At 45.5% G+C, this 20,884-nt stretch overlaps 1 protein-coding gene across 2 annotated transcripts in view; it reads right to left on the bottom strand.

Annotated features, from left to right (window-relative positions):
* LIMK2 (LIM domain kinase 2) overlaps window positions 1–20,884 on the bottom strand; it is a 30,152-nt gene that overhangs the window by 6,133 nt on the left and 3,135 nt on the right. The window contains exons 1-11 of one of the 2 annotated variants that reach the window (XM_062504212.1): window positions 13,716–13,768; window positions 8,656–8,791; window positions 7,288–7,397; window positions 6,854–7,042; window positions 6,338–6,443; window positions 4,820–5,016; window positions 3,928–4,114; window positions 1,463–1,549; window positions 612–743; window positions 290–346; window positions 52–117 (exon numbers count right to left, since the gene is read on the bottom strand). In XM_062504212.1, the coding sequence (XP_062360196.1) occupies window positions 52–117; window positions 290–346; window positions 612–743; window positions 1,463–1,549; window positions 3,928–4,114; window positions 4,820–5,016; window positions 6,338–6,443; window positions 6,854–7,042; window positions 7,288–7,397; window positions 8,656–8,791; window positions 13,716–13,768 (1,320 nt within the window). Of the gene's footprint in view, window positions 1–51; window positions 118–289; window positions 347–611; window positions 744–1,462; window positions 1,550–3,927; window positions 4,115–4,819; window positions 5,017–6,337; window positions 6,444–6,853; window positions 7,043–7,287; window positions 7,398–8,655; window positions 8,792–13,715; window positions 13,769–20,884 lie in introns of those variants that run through there. The other variant, XM_062504211.1, reaches the window with a different exon arrangement.

Below are 20,884 nucleotides of genomic sequence, written 5' to 3'. Positions count from 1 at the left end.
GTCAAGGAGAGGAGCAGCATGCTGCTTAGTAGGAACTGAGATGTAACTCACCAGCTTGATCAGGCAATTATGTGAATTCAGGTCTCTGTGAATGATGCACATGGAGTGCAAATAAGCCTGAAAAAGGAGGAGAAAAGCTGGTGTTAGAGGTTCCCAGTTGAGCATGTACAGACTCAACAACCCAATTCCAGTAGTCAGGCAGCATCCACAGCCCCTCATACACCATGCTCCTGAAGCCACTAACCCTGACCTAGAGTCTGCTCTGTTCTGAAGCACCAGTCCAACTCACCATTCCAGAGGCAATCCCTTTGGCAAAGCTGACCTTCTGCTGCCAGGGGAACGGGTCCTGAAAGACAAATCCTCAATGGTCAGGGACCATATTACCATCCAGCTGGTGACAGCAGTTCTTTCACAACAGGGACTCTTACAGCAGTCAGAGACACATGATACAGCCACAGAAAGAAGAGGCTTCCTGCCTCAAGCTCACCCACAGCTATGAAGCAGCTTAACTACCCAGCTCAAAGAAGAAGACTAACGAGTACATAAGGCTGGTGCAACCATCAGCACAGTCAGGCTCACTGAGTACAGGTGTCCCAGGTGTCCATACTCACTGCATTGCGGAGGAAGTCCTTCAGTGTGCCCCCCTCAATGTACTCAGTCAGGAGATTCAGCTTCTTGTCCTTGTACAGCACACCAATGAACTTCAGCACATTGGGGTGGTCCAGGCTGCGCATTACCTTCACCTGCAAGCAGAGACATCCCACCCCAAAAAGTGAATGGAACAAGTTCTGACAGATCCATTCTGCAGTGAAAAGCACTCCAGTGCTCAAAGTCCTGTTCAGGGATCACAGAAAAAACTCAAACCCCAACCTTAAGGCAGCCAATTAACTGTTCCCTCTTCATTTTTATATTGTACAAGTAACCTGATCTTTCATCTTTAAGGAGAGCATCCTTGAGTTTGGCTAAGTTTTCAGCATGAGAAACTCTCCAGGGCAGCTATTGGGTCTGTGCTGTGTGTGTCAGGGCCACAACAGCAATGGCAGGTGTTTAGGGAGCTGCCTTTAAGCTAAATCTGGCTTTGAAAAACATGGTAGGCAGCCACCAAGAAAATAGTTTTGCTTAAATACAGCATGAGTCTTAAATATCTTTTAGATATTGGCCCTCATCCTTTGTACTTATGCACAAGGCTCAAGGGATAAATCCTTTATGTACTGCACAGCTCAATTTGCCTCTGACTGACGCTGCTCTTATCACTGAAAAATTAATGAACTGGAGCTGAAGCAGTGTCTATTGCCCAGTGTGAGTCACACTTGACTACAGCAAACATTCAGCTCATGTCAGCTTTTTCCCCATGCAGCACCTTCATTCCTGCCAGGTTGCTGGCAGGATCTGCCTCTCTGGAGAAGATGGGAGAGTTCTACCACACTACTGTCTCAGAAGCTTCTTGAAATCCTGCTCCTACCTCTGTCAAGAAAGTCTTCTGTGTTTCCTCATCACAGCGAATCAGCTCCTTCATCACCATCACCTTTCCTGTTGCTTTGTGAGTCACCTGGTGGAAACAAACCCACAACTACAGGCAAGGTTCAAGAATACACAGCTCCAATGCTCCTGAGACTTCTGCAGAAGTGTAACATTCCCCTCCATCCAGAGAAGACTAGAGATGGGAGGAAATCCAGAGCCCAGGGATCTGCAGAAAACCGCATGAAACTTCTCGTTTTGGAATTCATCAAAGATGCTGTATGTGAAACAGAAACTACCTAAAGCTGACACAGGATCATGCCAAGACCCAGATCTGAAGGCTCCAGTTTGGGTAGCACAGGGCTGAGCATGCACACCTGCTACCAAAGCCTCCACACTGCTGCATGCCTCAAAGTTTCCTTATGGAAAGCATTTGTCAGCAGGATGCTCACATTTTGTACATAGGATTTACCAGCTACATTCTGTATCAGCAAAGGAATCAGTGTTCACCTGCATCAGAAACCAAACCAAACAGCCCAAAACTGCATTATATATGCTTTGGTTTTATGTGGAATCTGAATCTCATCCACATGCAGGTGGAACTGGAGTGTACAGGCTACTGAGCTAAGTCAGGAAGCAGTTAATTTTACCTTGCTCCTTTGGAGCAGTGTGTCTCAACCTGCAAGGAATGTCCTAGAACAGTGGAAAACACAAAGAAAAGTATCATAATAAGGTAATAAATTTCTTGGCTCTTAACATGGAAAGCATTTCCAGTTCCTCAAGAACTGTTTGCCTGTCTCCAACTAGTTCCTGGCATTTTGCTGTATTATGGAGGTTTTTTTTGTAACCAGCTCAGGCTTGTTTGCATAGGGTGCAGGAGTATGTAGAAAGGGTCCAAATTCCTATGAGCACATTTTCCTGGAAATCCTCTCCTCTTTGTTTGCTTAACTTGGACAGCTCTTGCTCCCTAAGATCTCCAGGGAACTAAACAACCACCTTGCCTCTCTGATCAGAAGAGAATTATGTGACCAGATACAGTACTTGCTGCATCACACCCAGTCAATCTGAATCCTAAGAAAAACGTCACTTTTTTTTTTTCAAGGTAGGAGGCAAAAATGTCCTTTAGAAAACCTCTAGAAGTAAAGTCCAGAACACATGACTCAGTTATAGTATTTAGGAAGCTTATGAGTTCTTGCAAACACTGTGACACACTAGTTCTGTTTGGAGCCATGGACATAACGAAGCTGACAGAGGTGGAATGTGAGTGCATGGAATAACATAACAGAAGCAAGAGTACAATGTTCTTCTGCTCCCATCTGAAATCAAGCATCCATACACAAGTAACGAGGCAGGGAACACTGCATTTTTCAGCCAGGGATATGAAAGCCAGGAACATCTAATATCCAATGATAAAGGAAAGTGAAGGGACAAAGGCAAGGCTAAGTGGAATTCTTAAGCTGGCATACCAGCAAAACTGAAACAAGTGTCACATGAAACTCCACGGGGGTAAATTTAAGTCCCAGAGCATGCACCAGAACAGGATAGCCATGGGGCAATTTGAGCAGAAATGTCTTTGTGCCAGTAACTGCTGGGACACAGATGACAAAAACATGCGACAGAGCAAAGGTTCCACTTACCTGCACCTGTTATTTCTCTATGAGCAGAGGAGAAGAGAAATATGCTCATTAGTATGGATTAAGTGTTGGGCTTGTAGTGCTGGCTCAACACCTCCCGTGGATGAACATGGTGGCTGGACACCTCAAGTTTATACCAGTGCAAAGGGAGCAGTCCCATCCCATGGTGAGTGCAGTCTGAGTACTGAAGAGCTCACAGAACCCTAACAAGGCAGAGGAAGTTGCCCCTTATGCTGTCAGGAATGTTGGGATAGGAACTGCTAGAATACCCTCAGTCAAGATCAGAGAGCTTAAATGCAACAGAACTGCTATTGATTGAGATTAGAACTGTAAGAGTCATGCAAGACACGACCACTACCCCACACTGACAAGTCATTTAGGCTGTGCCAGGAGCTCAGACATGGTCACTACATCAGCCTAGCAAACCTCAGAACATGCCACACTAAGGATGGGATGGGTAGGAAATGCTGGGGAGCTAAATGCACCTCATCATAAGAAAGATGCTTCTAAGAGGTAGTGTAGCCTATTCCCTGTTCTCCCCACCTCAGCCAGGAGGCTGCTGTGACAGGCACTCTCGAGTGCTAAATCTGACTCACGACATGAACATGTATGGTCAAGGCTGACATTCAAAGGGGACAAAGTCAAAACCATCTGCAGTCAGAGACACTCATGGTCAGGGAATGAAACAGAAATGGATCTCAGAGCAAACCGAGGAAGATCTGAGACTGATCACTATCAGCAAGGCAAAACCACCGAGACTGTGGTGAAGGATGCCAAGACAGGCAGACATTGCTGTACTCAAAGTAACTGATGAATGTTTGAGGACCTCCCTCACCTTGATTGCTTGTCCAAAAAATCCTTTTCCTAGAACTTCACCATGAATGAGATCACAGGGCCGGAAGATTTGCTGGGAGCAGCTGGAAGAGGAGCGCAGGGATTCAGAACGACTGATGTCACGGCTCAGAAGGAGCGGTTCCTTTGGAGAGCTGGGGCCGGGAGACTTAGAAATGCTATTACTTCTCCTGGAAAACAAGGATGATAGGAAGATCAGGACACCTGCTGGGTAACCTTTGGTCCAGCACATCCCATCATTCACTGCTATGGGACCAGTTTCTAATGTGCTCTAGTGCTTTTACTATCTCCAAAGCCAGATGCTCTCCCAGCACTGTGGAAGCTCCTTATGACTCCAGAGCAGCTTCCAAGACAGAGCTGCCTAACAACAACCACCTCTCCTGCACTGGCAGTCTGAAGTGGAGCTCTGAGAACAGGGGGGAGGAAGCTGTGAAGACACATCACTTGCTGTCTCTAAACAAAGCACTGCTTAAAGGACTAAACGAGCAACTGAGTGCTCCACTCTTAGAAAGACTTTTTCCCCAAGTCCCAGGTCTCAGCCAGATTCCCCTTAAGGACACGTTCTTCCCCAGTCATCTAAGGCTGGTAAAAACCTGACCTTTACATTTTCTGACTGAAACTTAGTAGCTTTTCTCTGTTAACAATAGAGCTCCTTATTTTTATTAAGGAAAATTTGTTGTCCTGAAAGGGAATGGAGAGTACACATCAATAGCAAAATCTAAGGCTCTCCATGACTCCTCCAGTTGTTTATACCATGGCTCACATCAGAGATAAGCCCTGTCCCCAGTCACTGTGATCACAAGGCCTAAGCTGCCCAGACAGGGAGCACAGGGCAAAGGCAAGACAGGTCAGAGGCGGCGCTTCCAAGGCTTTACCTGAGGGAGCGCCGTCGGAGCGTTCCCTCCAGGTTTTCCTTGATGTCCAGTGGAGACAGGGAGCGGGGGGAGATGGGTGTCTTCATGTGGCTGGGCAGACGGGAGTCCAAGCGGAGCCTGTCCAGGCGCTGCGACACAGGGTCGTGCTCTATCAGCAGCTGAAGGGTCTGGCTTGTCTTGCGAATCAATTCCTCCACCTGAAATCAGACCAAAGGGCAGGATAGCAGCAGGCACGAGGAATGCAAATGACAGAAGACAGAGCAGACACAGGGAATGCCCCTCAGGAATCAGAGTTCAGTGAGATCACTCCACAGCTGTGGTTTAGTTGTGTGCACCACAACTATCTAACCAGACAAACGAAGCCGGCAACACAGAAGTTCCTTATGTTACCCAATACTTCTTTCTGGTCAGCTACAAGTAACCCATATTAAAAAAAGATGTGGACAGGCTGCAGAGTGTCCAGAGAGGGGCCACAAAGATGATGGAAGTGCTGTGAAGCTGCCACGAGAGGAAAGGCTGAAGACAACTGGGTGTGTTCAGCCTTGAGAAGAGAAGGTTTAGGGCAGACCTTATCACCATGTTCCAGTATTTAAAGAGTGGCTACAAAGAAGATGGAGACTCCCTTTTCACAAGCAGTTACATGGAAAATACAAGGAGTAATGGGTACAAATTAATCCTGGAAAGACTCCAGGTAGACACAAAGACTGTTTTTTTGTAAAAAACTATCAGCCTTTGGAACAATCTCCCCAGCAAAGTGGTAGATTCCCCAACACTGGACACATTTATATTTCAGCTGGACATAGTGCTCTAGATAATGCTTTTGCCAAGAAAGATTGGACCAGATGATCCTTGAGGTGCTTTCCAGTCTGGTCTTTTATGACTCTATTAAATACTTTTTTTTTTCTGAGAAGTATTCAGAAACTACACAAGTTTCCACCTTGAACAGTGCTGCAAAAACCAGCTTTGCAAAAGCTACATGGAGATTTATCTGAGAGATGCCTTGTGCTCTTTGTGTTCTCTTCAGCACCAGTAGTAAATCAATCCTTGGGAAGTGAAGGTAATGGTGCCCCCCTTACACTCTTGCAGCATCATCTGATATCTGTAGAAAGCACCTACTTGTAAATACAGACAGAAAATACATTTTTTCCAATGGAAAGTGTCCCTAGGATCAGCTGGGCCCTTGTGCATTAGCAGTGCCTCTAAAAGGATGAGAGCTGTGCATTTCACCAGCACTACGTGGGAAAGCCTTCACAGCCCTCTCTGTCCTCTGTCATAGCCTTAGACTTATTACTGCCCTTCATGTTTGAATGCCACAAAATCAGGACTGAATCCTAACTGCATTTTCATCTGTTACATTCTCCTCTCCAGCTGGAAGGCAGAGCTTGCCTTCATGTTTATTCCTCCTGTCAGCACAAGTACTAGCAGTGTACACATACTGTATGTAGGGTGGGAGAACAGTGTCAGGAAAGAGAAAAGCTGTAGGAAGGCAGAGGAGAAGGAGAATAGAACTCTACCCACCTCCTCTACCTGTAAGGTACGAATAGGAGCTCCATTGATCTCCAGGATACGATCTGCAGGGTGGATGGCGTTTCGGACATCTGGGCTGATGTGCATCCTGTTAACTCTAAATATGGGAATTACAGCCTGTATGTGAAGTCAGTTTAGCCAAAATTATCAAAAAATATATTCCCCCTTCATAATGGTACTTTGAGATAAAACAGTGCTAATCTACCAACACAGTGAGCTACCATTGGATCAAGTGCTTAGGTCTGAGCTGGTTTGGAGAGAGCTCTTCATAGCACCAGTGGTAAAATTTTAGTCCAAATGTTTTGTGTTTACTGAAGGAGACAGCACTGAGAGATACCATTATCAGTTAAGGTTGTCACAAGACTGAAATGAAGACCAAACATAAATGACTATTAGCCAACATGCACCCCTGTAATGCCAAGATTCCCTCGGACAACAGTGCCGCAGCATTTTTACCAGCTTCCTCTGCACAGACATGTACATTGCACAAAATCTGGTCATACTCACTCTTTCACCTGGACACCAGTGGCATAGCTGGAGCAGCCACCTTCCACAGACACAGAGAATCCCCTCTTGCCATCTGTGGCTGCTGGCATGGAGATGAGGGTCAGTGTATAAGGCAGCTGCTCACGCAGAGACTCAGTGGAATGTTTTTCTATCATCGGTGTCAGCACAATCTGGTTATGGCATTTTCCACTGGAAGAAGTGAAGAGTCATTATGGCAATGTCCCACCCCTCCCTGCCAAACTCACACATCTGAGTTCTCTCACTGACCACAAACCATAGTTTTAGTGTTTACACCACTCCTTCCTCCCTCCCTCCAAGGCAGCTTCCTGCCTGGCATTCCTCAGACTGGCATTTAGCTGAACCACTCTGAGCCAGCTGAACACGGTTTACACTCAGCAGGGAGCAGCTCTGTGGCAAAGTGCAGTTCCTCTTACCAGTAGAGAGTGGAATGTTGCACCAGTGCATAAGTGTCCCCATCTTCGATGATCACCTTGCAGCTCATACAAGCAAAGCACTCTGGGTGATACTTGTATTCCCCAGCCACCTACAGACAGAAAAGGGAGTAGCTTAGGAGGGCCAAAACCCATCAGCAGATGCAGCTCTTGCATTAACAATTAACGTGTTCATTCACATCTCTAAAGCAAGTGGCAGTTTTTTACTGCAGAGTTATAGCAATCCGTTCTATCTTTTCTGAACCCCATCCACAGCACCTTGTTTGCAGAACTCCAGAACAAACACATCAACACTCAAAGCAAAGCTCGTGTCCCAGGAACCTCTGCTATATTTGGCAGCTGCTCAACTATCAAAAATAGTTGATGGTCTGCTGCAGACTAGCAAACAAGGTATTAAACCTTCCTGTTCAGTTGCTCTTGGCAAGATAACTAATGTTATGCCTGAATTAATAAAGCTGAAAGGGCTTTTTATTTTTTTTTTGCAGACAGGCAATGAACAAATTCAGATATTTAACCAGCCAGCTGACAGAAAAAAAAAAGTGTGAACTGAGACAAAAAATACCATTAAAGAATATTTTAATTAATTGGTCTGATTTTCTATTTTCCTTATAAGAACTTACTTTAGTGACATTATTACGCAAAGACTTTTGCAGTCAATGAGAAGTTGTCTGCATATTTCTCAGTATTTCCTTCTGAGTTAGCAATCATATTACTGAGTACCATCCTGCATTTTATTTAGGCTCTAGAAAAATAATGGGCTTGTTTCATTATTGGCAGTCTTAAAGTTTAAATATTTGCAAGGTTGTGGCAGGAGGGGAACATTTAGGTGAGCCCATATTGTGCAGGAAGAGTTCAGTGCATCAAAGCAGTTGAGGCTACCACTCTTCAAGACACTATGAGCCTGAAAAAGCACTCTGGCCACAACCCTGGTGGGACTTGGATGGCAACCTTCCCACAGCCAGAGCCTGCTGCTTATCCCAAACCCAGAGTTTGACTCCACAGTGCAGTGGAAAATCATTCCTGGAGACACTGAGGCACAGCACTACAGAAACTGAACAGATGCCCCTTGAATCACCTTTCTGCTTCTTAGGTCTGTACTTTTCAGCACCTGATTTGTTCATATGCTTCAGACCCTCACATCTCCCTCCTATAACAGCTACCCCCATTCAAAATTAACTTTTATCTAGAAGATGCACACACAAGCTTCATTTCTAACCTTTGATTAGTAAAATGACATTAATACCCTCAATGTATTTGATTATCTGAATACCAAAGATAACTCCCAACGAGTTTGAGGAGATGGAAGCAGGCATGTCCTGTTTCCAGGCAGGAGTCCTTCAAAGTCCTTACCATCACAGGTCCAGTCATCAGCAGAGAGCAGCCATGGCAAGATTCCCCAAACTTCCCCCAGTAGTCTTTGTGACAGTACAGCTTCCCATCTTTCTCATAGTACCAGTTAGTGAGGGGATCCTGGCATTCAGAGCACCTTCAAGGAAATAAAGGAACAAAGCTCCAGTTGGCAACAACTCACAAATCAATGGTCCTTTCCTGCATGGATAACACAGACATTCAGCAGCAGCTCACCACCAGGTAGGTCTGGCAGTTATAGATGTACTAAGCCCTTCCACGTCCCAGTGCTCTTTGAACTGAAAATTAGCACCAAACCCAAGGTTTATAAGGAGAGGTGGATTCAACCAGTACAAATAAAAAGAAGCTTCCAAAGTATAAAACAAATTCCACACATTCAAACACATCAGCAGGTTTATAAATTTTGCTCCTCTGCTTTCTCCCTCTTTCTGGATGCAAATTTCCAGCTGCAGAGCTGCCCAGCACAGCGAGGGCTCTGCCCTGTTTCTGCTTAGTGTTTCTATAGCACCACCCTTGTGCCAGGGCACCTGCCTCCTCAGTCTGTTTAGAAAGCAGGACAAAGAGGCAAGATCCACTTCCCTTTGAAATGCAAAGCCAGCCTTGCATCAACCTTTCTGGAAAGCTTTTCTACTGTTCTGTACCAAGGCCACTCCCAAAAGGTAAACTGCAGCACTCTGCGTTTGAGGGAGAGTTTTCAAAGCAGTACATCCCCTGAGCTCCACATACTCACTGCATCCACCAATTAACTGTGATGAAAGTCCACCTGTCCCAGCTGATTGCTCTCCCTTCTGCTGATCACAGTGCATGAGAAAATAAACACCACAAACAACCCACCAAAAAAACCCTAAATAATAAAAACTAATTCTCTGATTTCATGAAGAGAACCCCCAAATCCTTCACATATCTGTCAGCCTGCATTTCAACAACAAACCATTATTAATCATCTATCTATATCCTTTTTAAAATCAAAATTTCCTCACCCCCCCAAATAAAACCAAGGAAAAAATGCAGCAGTCCTACTGCAGATACATTTTTTTGCAAATCACGAGCAGAACCCAGGCTTGCTGAATAGAAAATAATCCTGCCTCAGCAAGATGCAAGGGAGTTTAACTTCAGCAGCATGGAGGTGTGACTTACTGGAGAGATAAGGCACAGACAGGAGTTGCATCAGTAAGGATTATTCCATTAGCCCTGGGCAGCATGTTCTCAGACTTTAAAAGGAAAAACAGTCTGGCACTGGTCATATTTGAGTGCAGAATCCAAAGCAGGTTAGTCACCAATAACTGGTTCAAAGAAACATCTTGAGGATCAGTGCTGTCATTAGTACAATGCTTTCCCAAATGTGAGAAGAAGACTTTCTTCTGTTCCCTACCCCAACACCTGTCTCAGCTACTGCACTGGGGGGAACCACTGCAGTGGGCTGGGGATTTAGGTGGGTGTCCCTCCAGGCAGCCAGTCTCCCTCAGCACCCAGTATGCTGGAGTGTGCTGGTGGCACTGGAAGAACACTTTTTACATGCTCCCAGGGCTAAGATGAGAGCTACATTTGGCTTCACCTCTCACAAGCTCCCTAAAAGCTTATCTGTGCCAAAGACATTCCTTGTAAACTCCAGCAGTTTGTAATGAGTGTGATGATATGTGCAGCTGGTTATGCTCCAAGAGAGCAGGGAGAGTTATTTGCTCCATCTCAAGAGACTGCAAAGCAAGAAGGTAAAGCTGCTTGTAAGCAACCTTTGGCTTTAGGGAAAAACACCTCATGGTGTATTCAGTGTGCTGCACTCTCCCTCAGGAAGACTGCTCCTTAAAATGTATTTGGCTTCTACAGTGTTTATTCTCCCAGTTGAGGAGCATCAAATCCTGTCCCCCCTCCAAGTGATGGGAAGGAATTCCAGCACATGTAACAGGCCCTGCCAATTTTGTGTGAAGCAGAGGGAACAGTGATTTAAGATTGCTGTACGTGGTACATACATCACTAGAGCCCCAGCCTGGGGGCACTGTCATGGTTACACCCTACTCCTGGTATGCAAGAGACCCAGAGGGCATCCCAGTGCATTCTGCCTTCAACCACTGGCCTTTGGCTTCCATTTGCAGTAAATACCCCGTGCTGAATGAGCAAAAAGGTGAGTGGGAGGGGAAAAAAGAGCAAGTGGAGACTAACAGCAAAGATTTCTATCATTTTGTGGCAGGAACATCTGGCTCAGCATGGGCAAATCGGATCCCTCAGACTTATCCAACTCCTCCATGCATGCCTGTACCAGTGTGTGTGCTCCAGGAGCGATTACATCTCCAAACAGGGAGCTGTGACCAGACCTGCACTTGGGATGCAGACAGCAGTGCTGGAGACTACTTCACCAGGATTTCAGGACTAGACTTTCTATGTTCTCTCCATGCAGGTGGGTATTTGTTTTTAAGCACATCACCTTCCTGTCCTCACCCCTCGTCAATTTCACCTCCAACTCCTTCCTTTTTCTCCCTAAGTAAATGTAAAATTTCTGAAAAAACAATACAAACTGCAATTCGGCTTAGCTGGGCTCAAGGGATCACGTACATTTGTCTTCCCTTTACCCTTCCTCTAGTACTAAATGGCTTGATTCAACCTTATTGCACTTAGTTAAGTTTACTTCCATCCGGAAATAAGCACCGGTATCTAATTTGGAACACACCCATAGCAAAATGAAGGTGAGGAGGTGGAGCCAGCAAGAAGTCACTTCTCTGCTATGTAATTAAACAAATCTGGGCAGGACAAGTTTGCAGCTTAAGGCTCAGAACCCCACCCTGGGCAATGAGGCAACAGGAACAGAGCAAGCAGCCCTGGAGAGGCTGGATGCTGGAATGGGTCTGACTGGCTGCTTCGATAATCCCTGCCAGGAACAGGACACGGCTGCAGCCTACGCTGCAAAGCAGCACCTTTGGTACTTACTGTGCATTCTGTAACCTCCAAAAGGCTGAGATTGGGCAGGTGTGGGAAACTGGCTGTCAGCACACAGGTATGGCTCTGATGCCTTCACCAAATCATAAAAGCATCACATGATTGTTCCACAAGTCTCTTATTGAAGAGATACCTCAGAATTTTATCCCAGAAGATACAAGAGTTGCCATTTCTTCCTCTCCCACCTCACTGGAGCTATGCCCTTGCAGCAAGGTTCATGTCAGCTGAGACAGGAATGCAATTACTGCTACAAGTATTAAGGAAGCTAACCTTTGCCAGGCACCACAACCAAAAGAAAGGAGTATGCCATGCTCCTATATCTTTTATAGATTAGAAACCACTAATCTTCTCCTAGATTATCTGCTATTCTTATTACAGAGTAGCAAACATTACCAAAGCATGGTAATCAAGTTTCATGGAGGACTGGTAACAGCCATACCTGACGTGTTTCCTCTTGCTGCCCAGCCACCATTTTCAGAGGTGCAGAACCCTGCTCTGATTATGAAGACCAGACATTATAATTCTTCACTTCCCAGCTTTGGCTATACAGAATAAATTAATCTGCCTCCCACAGCCATCCTCCAGGAACCGCAGGCAGCATCTGGGTGCAGAGTTCAGCCCTGATTCTCTGCAGCACAGCAAGTGCAGATAGAGCTCACAAATCACTGCTCCATGGACTCTTGGTTTGGTGGGGGGTGGTAGGAGGATCAGGTCACAACAGGTAACCAACCTAGTTTCAGTTGAAAAGCAGCACTGGTGCCTGGTGGCATCTCTTTTACAGCTAAATGAAAGCCAATACCTTCATGGAAGCAAAGCCTTCCCTAGCACTGAAGAGACAGATCCCTTCGAGTAGGGCTCATGAACAAAATGCCCCCCTCTCACACACTGCCAGGCCAGATCAGTTAACACTAGACAGGCTCGGGAAAGCCGCGGTTCCAATTCTGCAGGCGGGGCAGGGAGAGGACAGTCACAGACAGGGAACAGCAGAATAAGCATTACCCCGGCTTGTAGCTCACCCAAAGGCTTACTCACCCGGGCTTAGCAGCAGTGTGTGCACTGGCTACGCAAGAGACAGCAGACAAGCAAGAACAGACACTAGAAAACAGACTGCTTAGAAAGACAGAGTGCTTAAGCTCTGACTATGCAAAACCGTTGCCACACACTGATGAGGTGGTGTATCTATGGCTTAACATAATACCCTACACCTATTACAGACAGCGAGTGTCTGCTCACTTTCCTTCTGAAAGCAGCTGCTGTTTTAGAAAGTTGCCTAAAGAAGCTCAGCAACTGTGCAGCAGTATTTACTCCCATCCAATAGGCTCCTTACTCCCAAACCAGTACAAAAGTGTTTGCAGAACAGGATCAATAACAAGCAAATCCAAGCAGGGGGGATAGGAGGGAGACAATGAAAGTGCAAGCTGTGCTTTTCCCCATCCATCCACCTAATCAGCACATCAGTGTCAATCACCAGCCTGGCTGTGTTCAGCCCCACCGACTTTTCTCACTGCAGAGATGCAGTGCACTTAAAGGGTTGTTCTGGAACTATCGTCCTTCTCGAGTCTCATTTGTTCAATTAGACCAAAACTGAATAAAAGTTGAACTAACCAAAATATCACAGAAGAATCCTTTCCATGTAAGGGAAGTGTGCTGCTCATCCCTAGCTACCTGCAAAGTGCCCGATTTCTTAAACAGGATTATGTGCTGCCTCGCTGCAGATTACATCACCTTCCTGGATCCCACAGCAGCACCTCACCTCACCCAGTCACAAGGAGCTTTGGAAGAGAAGCAGCAGCAGCCACATTAATCCCATTCCTCTGCTGGTGAGCAAAGCACAGGAACACGGTACACATGGAGTGTTCTGTGGAAGGGAGCCTGCCAGGCTGTGCATACACTGGAGCTGTTCCCCAGAACCAGAGAGCTGGGAAGGGACTGGCAACAGGAATCTTCCCTGTCAGCTCCTCAAAGCAATATGAGATCCCAGTTTGAGGCTAGCTGTTTTGGGCACACGAGCACGGGACCTCCTTCTTCCAGCCTCACGCACTGACTGCCCGGGATGGCATCACAGCGGGGAAACCACTCTCTGGAGCCCACTGCTAATCCTGTGCAAGACTTACCGAAAGGGATCCTTGGGAGCGAAGTAAGCTGGAGCAGACAAGTAACTTCCCATCTTCAACACTGGATAAACCGGATCAGCCACAAACTTGTCCAACTGCCTCTGAACAGCTCTGTTCTGCCAACATGGCAGCAGCCAGTGCTCATTTACTCTCGCGCTGATTCAGATACTTCACCTCCCTTTGAAGCTGCCCAAGGAATGCCAGGTCTGTCGGCTGCTCATTCCTTTTCAGATTTTTCCCGGTTCCCATTACTATAACCATCTTGTCCTGCGCTCAGCAGCAGCAGCACCTCGGGAAGGGCAGGATCACTGCTAACCGGGCTAATGGGACATGCTGCCGCAGTAGTTCTGCGAGCTCTGCTGCCTGCTAACTACTGGCGAGTTTTCCCTTCTCTGGTTCCACCCAAGGGTGGGAGGGGAGGAGGAGCCGTGGCAGGCGGACAGCGGCGGCTCCAGAGCCTCAGCGGGCTCTGCTCCTTCACAGGGGTGGAGCTCTGACCCAAAGAGGGGCTGCGTATTTAGCGCTGAAAGAGAGCAGCTTTGGCCAAAGAATACAAGCACACACACGTGAAACTTGTCTTTGCAGCAGCCGAACGTTCTAATGGAGGAGTCAAAGTCGGCAGCCAGCCACATCTCCAAGTATATCAAATTAACTATATACATTCCTAAACCTTTCACAGTGAGTGGGGTTATCCTGTCTTCACGGCGCCTACAGTCCATTCACCCTGCTGCAGAAGGTAACTCACAGTGTGCTTCATCCAAGGAAAAAACTGCTTTCTTTCCAACACTGTTTTAAGATATCATAACCATTCTTTAACTGAATAATCATCTCCTAGATGGAAGCTGAGAGGTATAGATCAGCACGGAGTGCTTTCTCCAGCTCACAGCACATGCAGTTGTATCACTGCGCTTGTCTGAAGCCAAGCATGATCTCTAGTGACCTAATCAGCTAAAGCTGCGGGCAAGACACTCAAAAATGCAACAAACATATGCTGCTGCACCAAGCCCGCCCATTTTTGTACAGTCAGCAAAGCCTGGCATGACTGAACACAGCCTGAAAACCATGCTCTGTTCCAGAGGCAAGAGCACTCTAATGTGCTTTTCCTGGAGATGCTCGTCTCAGCTGGCACACTGCTCCAGGGACGCTTGGGGCTGGAACAAGGCAGCCTTGGCCGCAGATTTGACAGCTGCTGCTCGCTGTTGAAGTATGCGGAAACCTAGGCAACTTTTTGTGTTCTTTTGTTCTCCTTTTTTAAACTTTTTTTTTTTTAATTTAACTTTTAATAAGCGGCCACCTTTCTGAAGGAAAAAAAAAAAAGTCTCCATTTCCCCCATTCAGTGTAGTTGGTAAGCTTGGCTATAAAAGCGCAGCGAAGCCTAGTGCTGCAAAGCCCGATGTGCTTGTCAGTTCCAGCACGGGTCTAATTCCTCCTGACATTTCACACAGCTCTACTGGAAGCAGCAACACGGTGAGTCTGTGTCTAGGAATGCGCTCTGCTCTCCCACATTCTCTGTATGTTGCGTGCTGAAAAGGGGCCAGCGCTCGCAGTGCTGCGCTTCCCTGGCTATCAGCACCTCCCCAGCACACACAGACACAGACACACACACCTCCAGCACCGCCACACAAAAGCCTTTCCCCACAAGTTCTGCTGCCATGGGCTCAACGCCCTCCGAGGGGCATTCCACAGGACCTCATAAATCCCAGCTCTGCAGACAAAACCTTTGAAGACTTGATCCACAGATGTGATAAGCAGCCAACTAGTCTGTGAATGAAGCCAGCAGATAAAGCCGAACTTCAAAGTAATAAAAACCACCCAGACAGCTAAGCAAGTAGGAAAGGATTTTAAGACTTCCTTAAAGCCAAAGGATACATAGTCAAATGTCTATTTAAACAGGAAATTTCTTATCAAAACGATTTTACTTCTGCAGCAAGACTCAGCAGCAACAGCCAGTAAGTTACCTTGGCTACACAGAAATGTCTTGTTACTCCTTGCTTTTTCTGTTGTCTCCATGACCTATTTGAGAACACGACGTCTCTGATAAAAGGGCTCTGAAAAGGTGTTAATGTGTTCATACATTCTAGATCTAAATTCCTGCCAGAATGACTGTACTTCAAAAATGCTGATAGCAGGTGCGTGTGTGGAGGGGGGACCTTTTGTAATTTTACCGATACTATCTCTGGGGGCCAAAAAGCACGAGAGTAAATTTCTTTTTCATCAAGTAAAGTCAGACATCAGCAACTTCTCTCTTGCAAATGCTGACAGCACTTCCACTACAAACAGGCATTCATCACGAAGCGGGGAGCTTTTTTCTTCATTATGGTTTAGAACCGTGCAGCAACTTTTAACAGAAAGACTATAACTAACAAATTAAAAGGAGCACATGAAAAACCTTGACAACGACTTACATGGTATCTATCACTGAGCCTCAGCCATTACAGATTTAGCCCCAGAGAAATGACTGGCACAGCTGTTGTGATATTCCAGTGATGAATACCTTGAGCCAGCAGGGGCTGGGCAGCCTCTCGACACTCTGCCACACACCCGTGCTGCTCAGTAGCAGATCTGCAGACTGATGTATTGCTCAGCACATCCGCCAGCCCTGAGATACAAGAACTTATCCTGGCACAGACTGACACTTCGATATGTGTGGGACTGAGAGAAGAGGAATCTGCGTGATGCCAGAAGAGTTTGCAGCAAGCCTTTCCTTCAGCATGGGCGCAGCTTGGAGGCGTTCCAAATACTTCGGTGTAATCCCAACACCTCATTGTATTTCCAAGGCACTGAACGTGAAACACGTGCTTTGCTGCTGTTGAAAGACAAGAGTCAGCTCCTGAAACCATTCCAGGCACTCCTGAAACCAGCACCTCTGGATCCTCACGAACCTCCGGGAGCTCCTGCACGCGGCCCCGAGTTAACTCCAACAGTGAAGCTCAGCTCCATCAGCTCCATCACTGCAAATCACTTCTGAGCAGCAGCACAACTTCAGAACAACACCGCGATGCTTCTCAGTACCTCACATCACATCAGCAAGGAGAACTTTTATCTCCAGCACGCCTGCCTGATGGCTGCAGCCCTCCTGAATGCAAGAGGGCTGAGAAGCAAACCAGGGAAATTCGACCCACTGAAACTTTAGGGTTTGGGAAGCAGCGGCTTCTGCTCTGTAAATGCAGCAGGTATGGCAGTAAGGCCGGCGCTTACAGCACTGCATCCTCACTCCTCCTTAAGGTGCTGCTTTGGTCTGTGAAGACAGGGAACTCCTCAGGGAAGGATCCTGCCTCACTCCCGTGAAAGCCTACCACATTCTGGGCTGTGTGAGTAATTCCAATTACCTTGATATAATAATGCTCGATAACAGTGCCCTAAAGGACAAGCTGCCAATTCAACAACAACAAAAGTTTGGACTGGAATTTCCCACTCCTCCTTAAATATAAAGGCTGGTCATTGATGCCCTGTATCTGATAGATTCCCTTGAGGAATTCGGCCACCTGCAAAGTGCTTTATTGTTCTTTGAATGTGTAAACTCTTGAGCGGCCTTAGTGATCTGTGTGCCAACAGGCAACTATTTCTCTCTGAATGTGAGAGTGAGCGCCTGAATTTCAATGCTGAAGACACCACCAAAGGAACATTCCCAGGAGTTCCCAGAATTAGTCAACAGTTCTCATCTCTGAGGCCTCTATCATTAACTTTCTGTAACTACCAAAAACTGGGGAAGAGAGGGAAGAGGAGATTTTTTTTTTTTAATCTCCCTGCTTCTACTTTAATTCAGCTGCCTTTTATTACTACTGCTCTTGCCCCAGCTCTCAAACTCAGCTGTTGTGTGTATAAACCTGCCTTGTGCTCACAGGTGAAAAGCTAAAGGAAAATTCAAAGCACCAAACATCCCACTATTTAAATTCCTCCTAATACACATCTTTGCTTATATCTTCACTTGTCCACGTTTGTGCTTCAAATCCTGTTCAACAACTTCTCCTCTGGGGAGGGAACTGCTTTTGGAAAATGAAGGCCCATGCCAAAGAGCTTGAACCAGCAGAAGTGATCTAAAGTCTAGAAAATACAGTCTGGAGAAAAAGCTAAGTCCACTAAGTCCAGGGCTTCTGCCTTGTGCAAGGAACTGATGGTAGACACAATCTGCTTTCTGACAGAGGAAGGTTATGTGGATAACAGAAGCAGGGGAAAAGCTTGTTTTTCATTAACATGGCTAGAAGAAATGGATTTAAATTGCAACACGGGGTTTCTGAAGACAGTAGACAGAAGGAAGTGCTAGTAGACAGTCTGGGAGACCAAAATCCTATACAGTCACTGGAGATTGTTGAATGACCAATTTCTTGATCATCCCTAAGCCACAAAAAATATTTGCTTCAAATATAAGTCGATAGTAGATATAATAAAAACAGATCTATAAAAATACCCTCAGAAATCATCTAGTTTATCCTGCAACCACAGACCAGGTTTAACTATACATAGTCTTCATACAAGTTTGCCTGACTTGCTTTCCCCAGCCTCCAAATGTAAAAAGAATCAAAGAGATTTACTAAGTTTGGTTAAGGGAAAAAAAAAGTATTTCTGTATCACACAAAATATGTCATTCAGTATGGAAAAATCACATCTTTGTAAGATAATCAAATCACTAGAGCTGGGAACTTAGTAGTTTCTGTTCAGTAGGCTTGAGCTTAGGGCACCCCCTTGATCCATGGATAGCTAATCCAGTGCTCTTCAAACTCCTGATGATTTTCCAGCTTTTAATTAACTGGTTTGGGTATAAACTAAATGGTATATTTTAAATCTGTGACTGTAAAATCACCAGTAATCCATCACCTTCTGCTACTTTTAAAGACATACTGTGAACTTTTTTTTTGGCTTTGGCTTTTGGTTGAGATTTCTGCAACAAATCAGTGTTGCTTGGCTACTTAAATTAGGTTTATTTTATAGACCACAGTACTAGACATGCTCTGTTATTTCATGGTTAGGAAGGAACTGAGCCTCAGCTGTCTTCCTTCCTAAAAAGTGCTTAAGCACCCTGCTATAGTAGGAATTCCTGCCACCATTTCAACTGATTTTCTTTATATGTGTCCATTTTCCACCTGGATGCAATCTACAGGCTTGATCTGAATTTGTGGTTTTCAAATAATCAAGACTGGATTTTTAACAAATACCATGTCCTTAAGATAAAGCCATGCAGCTATGTCTGGGTCTGGGTCTTCTCATTCTATTCTACTCCAATTCAAATACATAATATCCTTACAGAAAGTGGGGATTGTCTTTAATTTCATTTGTTATTAACTGCAGAAAAACAAAAACAACACAAAATACCAAAAATAAACACTGGTAATAATACTTTATTCAAAAGCATAATTCAAAGCATTACCTTCTATTTTGCAACATGGAAAAAAGTTGGACTGAAAACAATAAAGCCAACAAGTTCTTAGTCAAAAAAAAGCTCTTCCAATGATCCCCTGAGGTAAAAGTGATCCAGCCCTAGGAAAAAGGCACATTTCACTTCTGTCTTGCCCTTTCTTGGTATAATGTTTGAAGTTCTGTGAAATGCAGTTTCCAAATCCAGTCAAACTGTGAAAAGCAGTGACCTTTGAAAGTGTATGCTGTCTCAACAGAACTCAGAGGCACAAAAGCACATTCAGAGTTAATTCACAACAGACACTGTGACAGAAACATCCAAGAAACTTCCTCAGCCAGATCCAACCCATCAGATTCAGGCCTCAGGAACCAGCTGGCCAAAGAACAGTTTAAAATATCCAAGATCTACAGAGATCTGCTCTTCCCTCAAGCCACAGCAGAGAAAACTGCAGCTTTCAGAGACAAAAGCTCCTGTACATGCAGTTGGAGGAAGGAGGGAAGTGACAAAAACTTAAATCCTCAGAGACGTTCATGTACGTCAGCTCCTGCCAGCGTCGAGCCTGACCAAGAATAAACAGAGCTAACGAGGCTGGAGCAGTGCCAATTAGCATTAGAGAAATTATGTGCCAGGCCAGGGAGTCAGCTAATCCACAGGAAGACTGTAAAAAACACTCCACAAGAGCTGCCGGAACTCACAGCTACTAGCTGCCAAAGCCTGCTACCCTCAGAGGCTTTTTAAAGTTTGGATTTGGGATATCAGGCACAAGACGGCTGCTCAGCATGGTTTAGGGACAGCAGAAGAAAAGGAGGAACACAGTACAAACTGGAAACTTGTTTTCATGTACACTCCTGCCCTGGAACTAGGAAAAAGGGAAGGGCAGCTTCCTTTCCTGCAGGTTCCAACTGTTCACTGAGCACAGCAGCCTCGGTGGGTGCTTGAGCCAAAGGCCAAAAGCACAGAGAACAAGAAGTACATCAGCAAATGCAAGAAGTGACTACACAGCTCAGGGAAAGGTTGGTGTCATCACTTGTGTAAAACAAACCAGCCCAGAACCAACAACCAAACTGCCATTATACAATATACCCTATGAAAACAAATTCTCTGTCAAATGTCCCAAAGGCAGGATTTGCCTCCAGCTCAGCTGCTCCTCACTTCAACAGTGCCAACAGCAAGAAGCACCAAGACATTTGCAAATCAAGACCCACAAGAGAAATACATTCAATGGCAAGAGGGACAGACTTCCCAGCACACAATGCTTGGGGTTTGGCTACTAGCACAATCTAAGGAAGCTCAGCAACAGGATACTTCTCTTCAGGGAGAAGACCAGGATTAAGAAAAGTTCTGTCACTGTAGCTAAACATGAGTGCTAAAACCAACATAAGTTGAAAATACTGGGATTTGTAATGATATCAAAGTGCAATTGTGACTATTAATGTGACTGTAACAGCATTTTCTGAGTCTGCACTGCTTTGGCAGCATGAGATGCTTTATTTTTTTTTAATATACCAATAACCACAATCCTCACTTCAACAAAGTTGGGGTATTTTGTTGGGGTTTATTTTGTTCTTTAAACGAGGACAATAAATGCTTATTTTGGCATAGAAAACATTCCTCCAAAGCTACACTTTGGCTTCCTTTCCCCTCATTTTCTTTAACTGTATCCAAAACATTAGCCTCCCCTTATTCAAGCCAACACAGAAGCCAGTAGAAGCTGCAGGTACTCAACCTCTCTCAAAAATACAAACCCTTTCAGAAATGTGATTCTGAAGCATGAAAACTGGATGGACTATTCATGGAACACCAAAAAGAGGCATT

Source organism: Cinclus cinclus, chromosome 17 (assembly GCF_963662255.1).
Source record: "Cinclus cinclus chromosome 17, bCinCin1.1, whole genome shotgun sequence".
NCBI classification, from domain to species: domain Eukaryota; kingdom Metazoa; phylum Chordata; class Aves; order Passeriformes; family Cinclidae; genus Cinclus; species Cinclus cinclus.
Note: the sequence above shows the minus strand (reverse complement) of the source record. Positions and strands in the feature narration are given on the sequence as shown.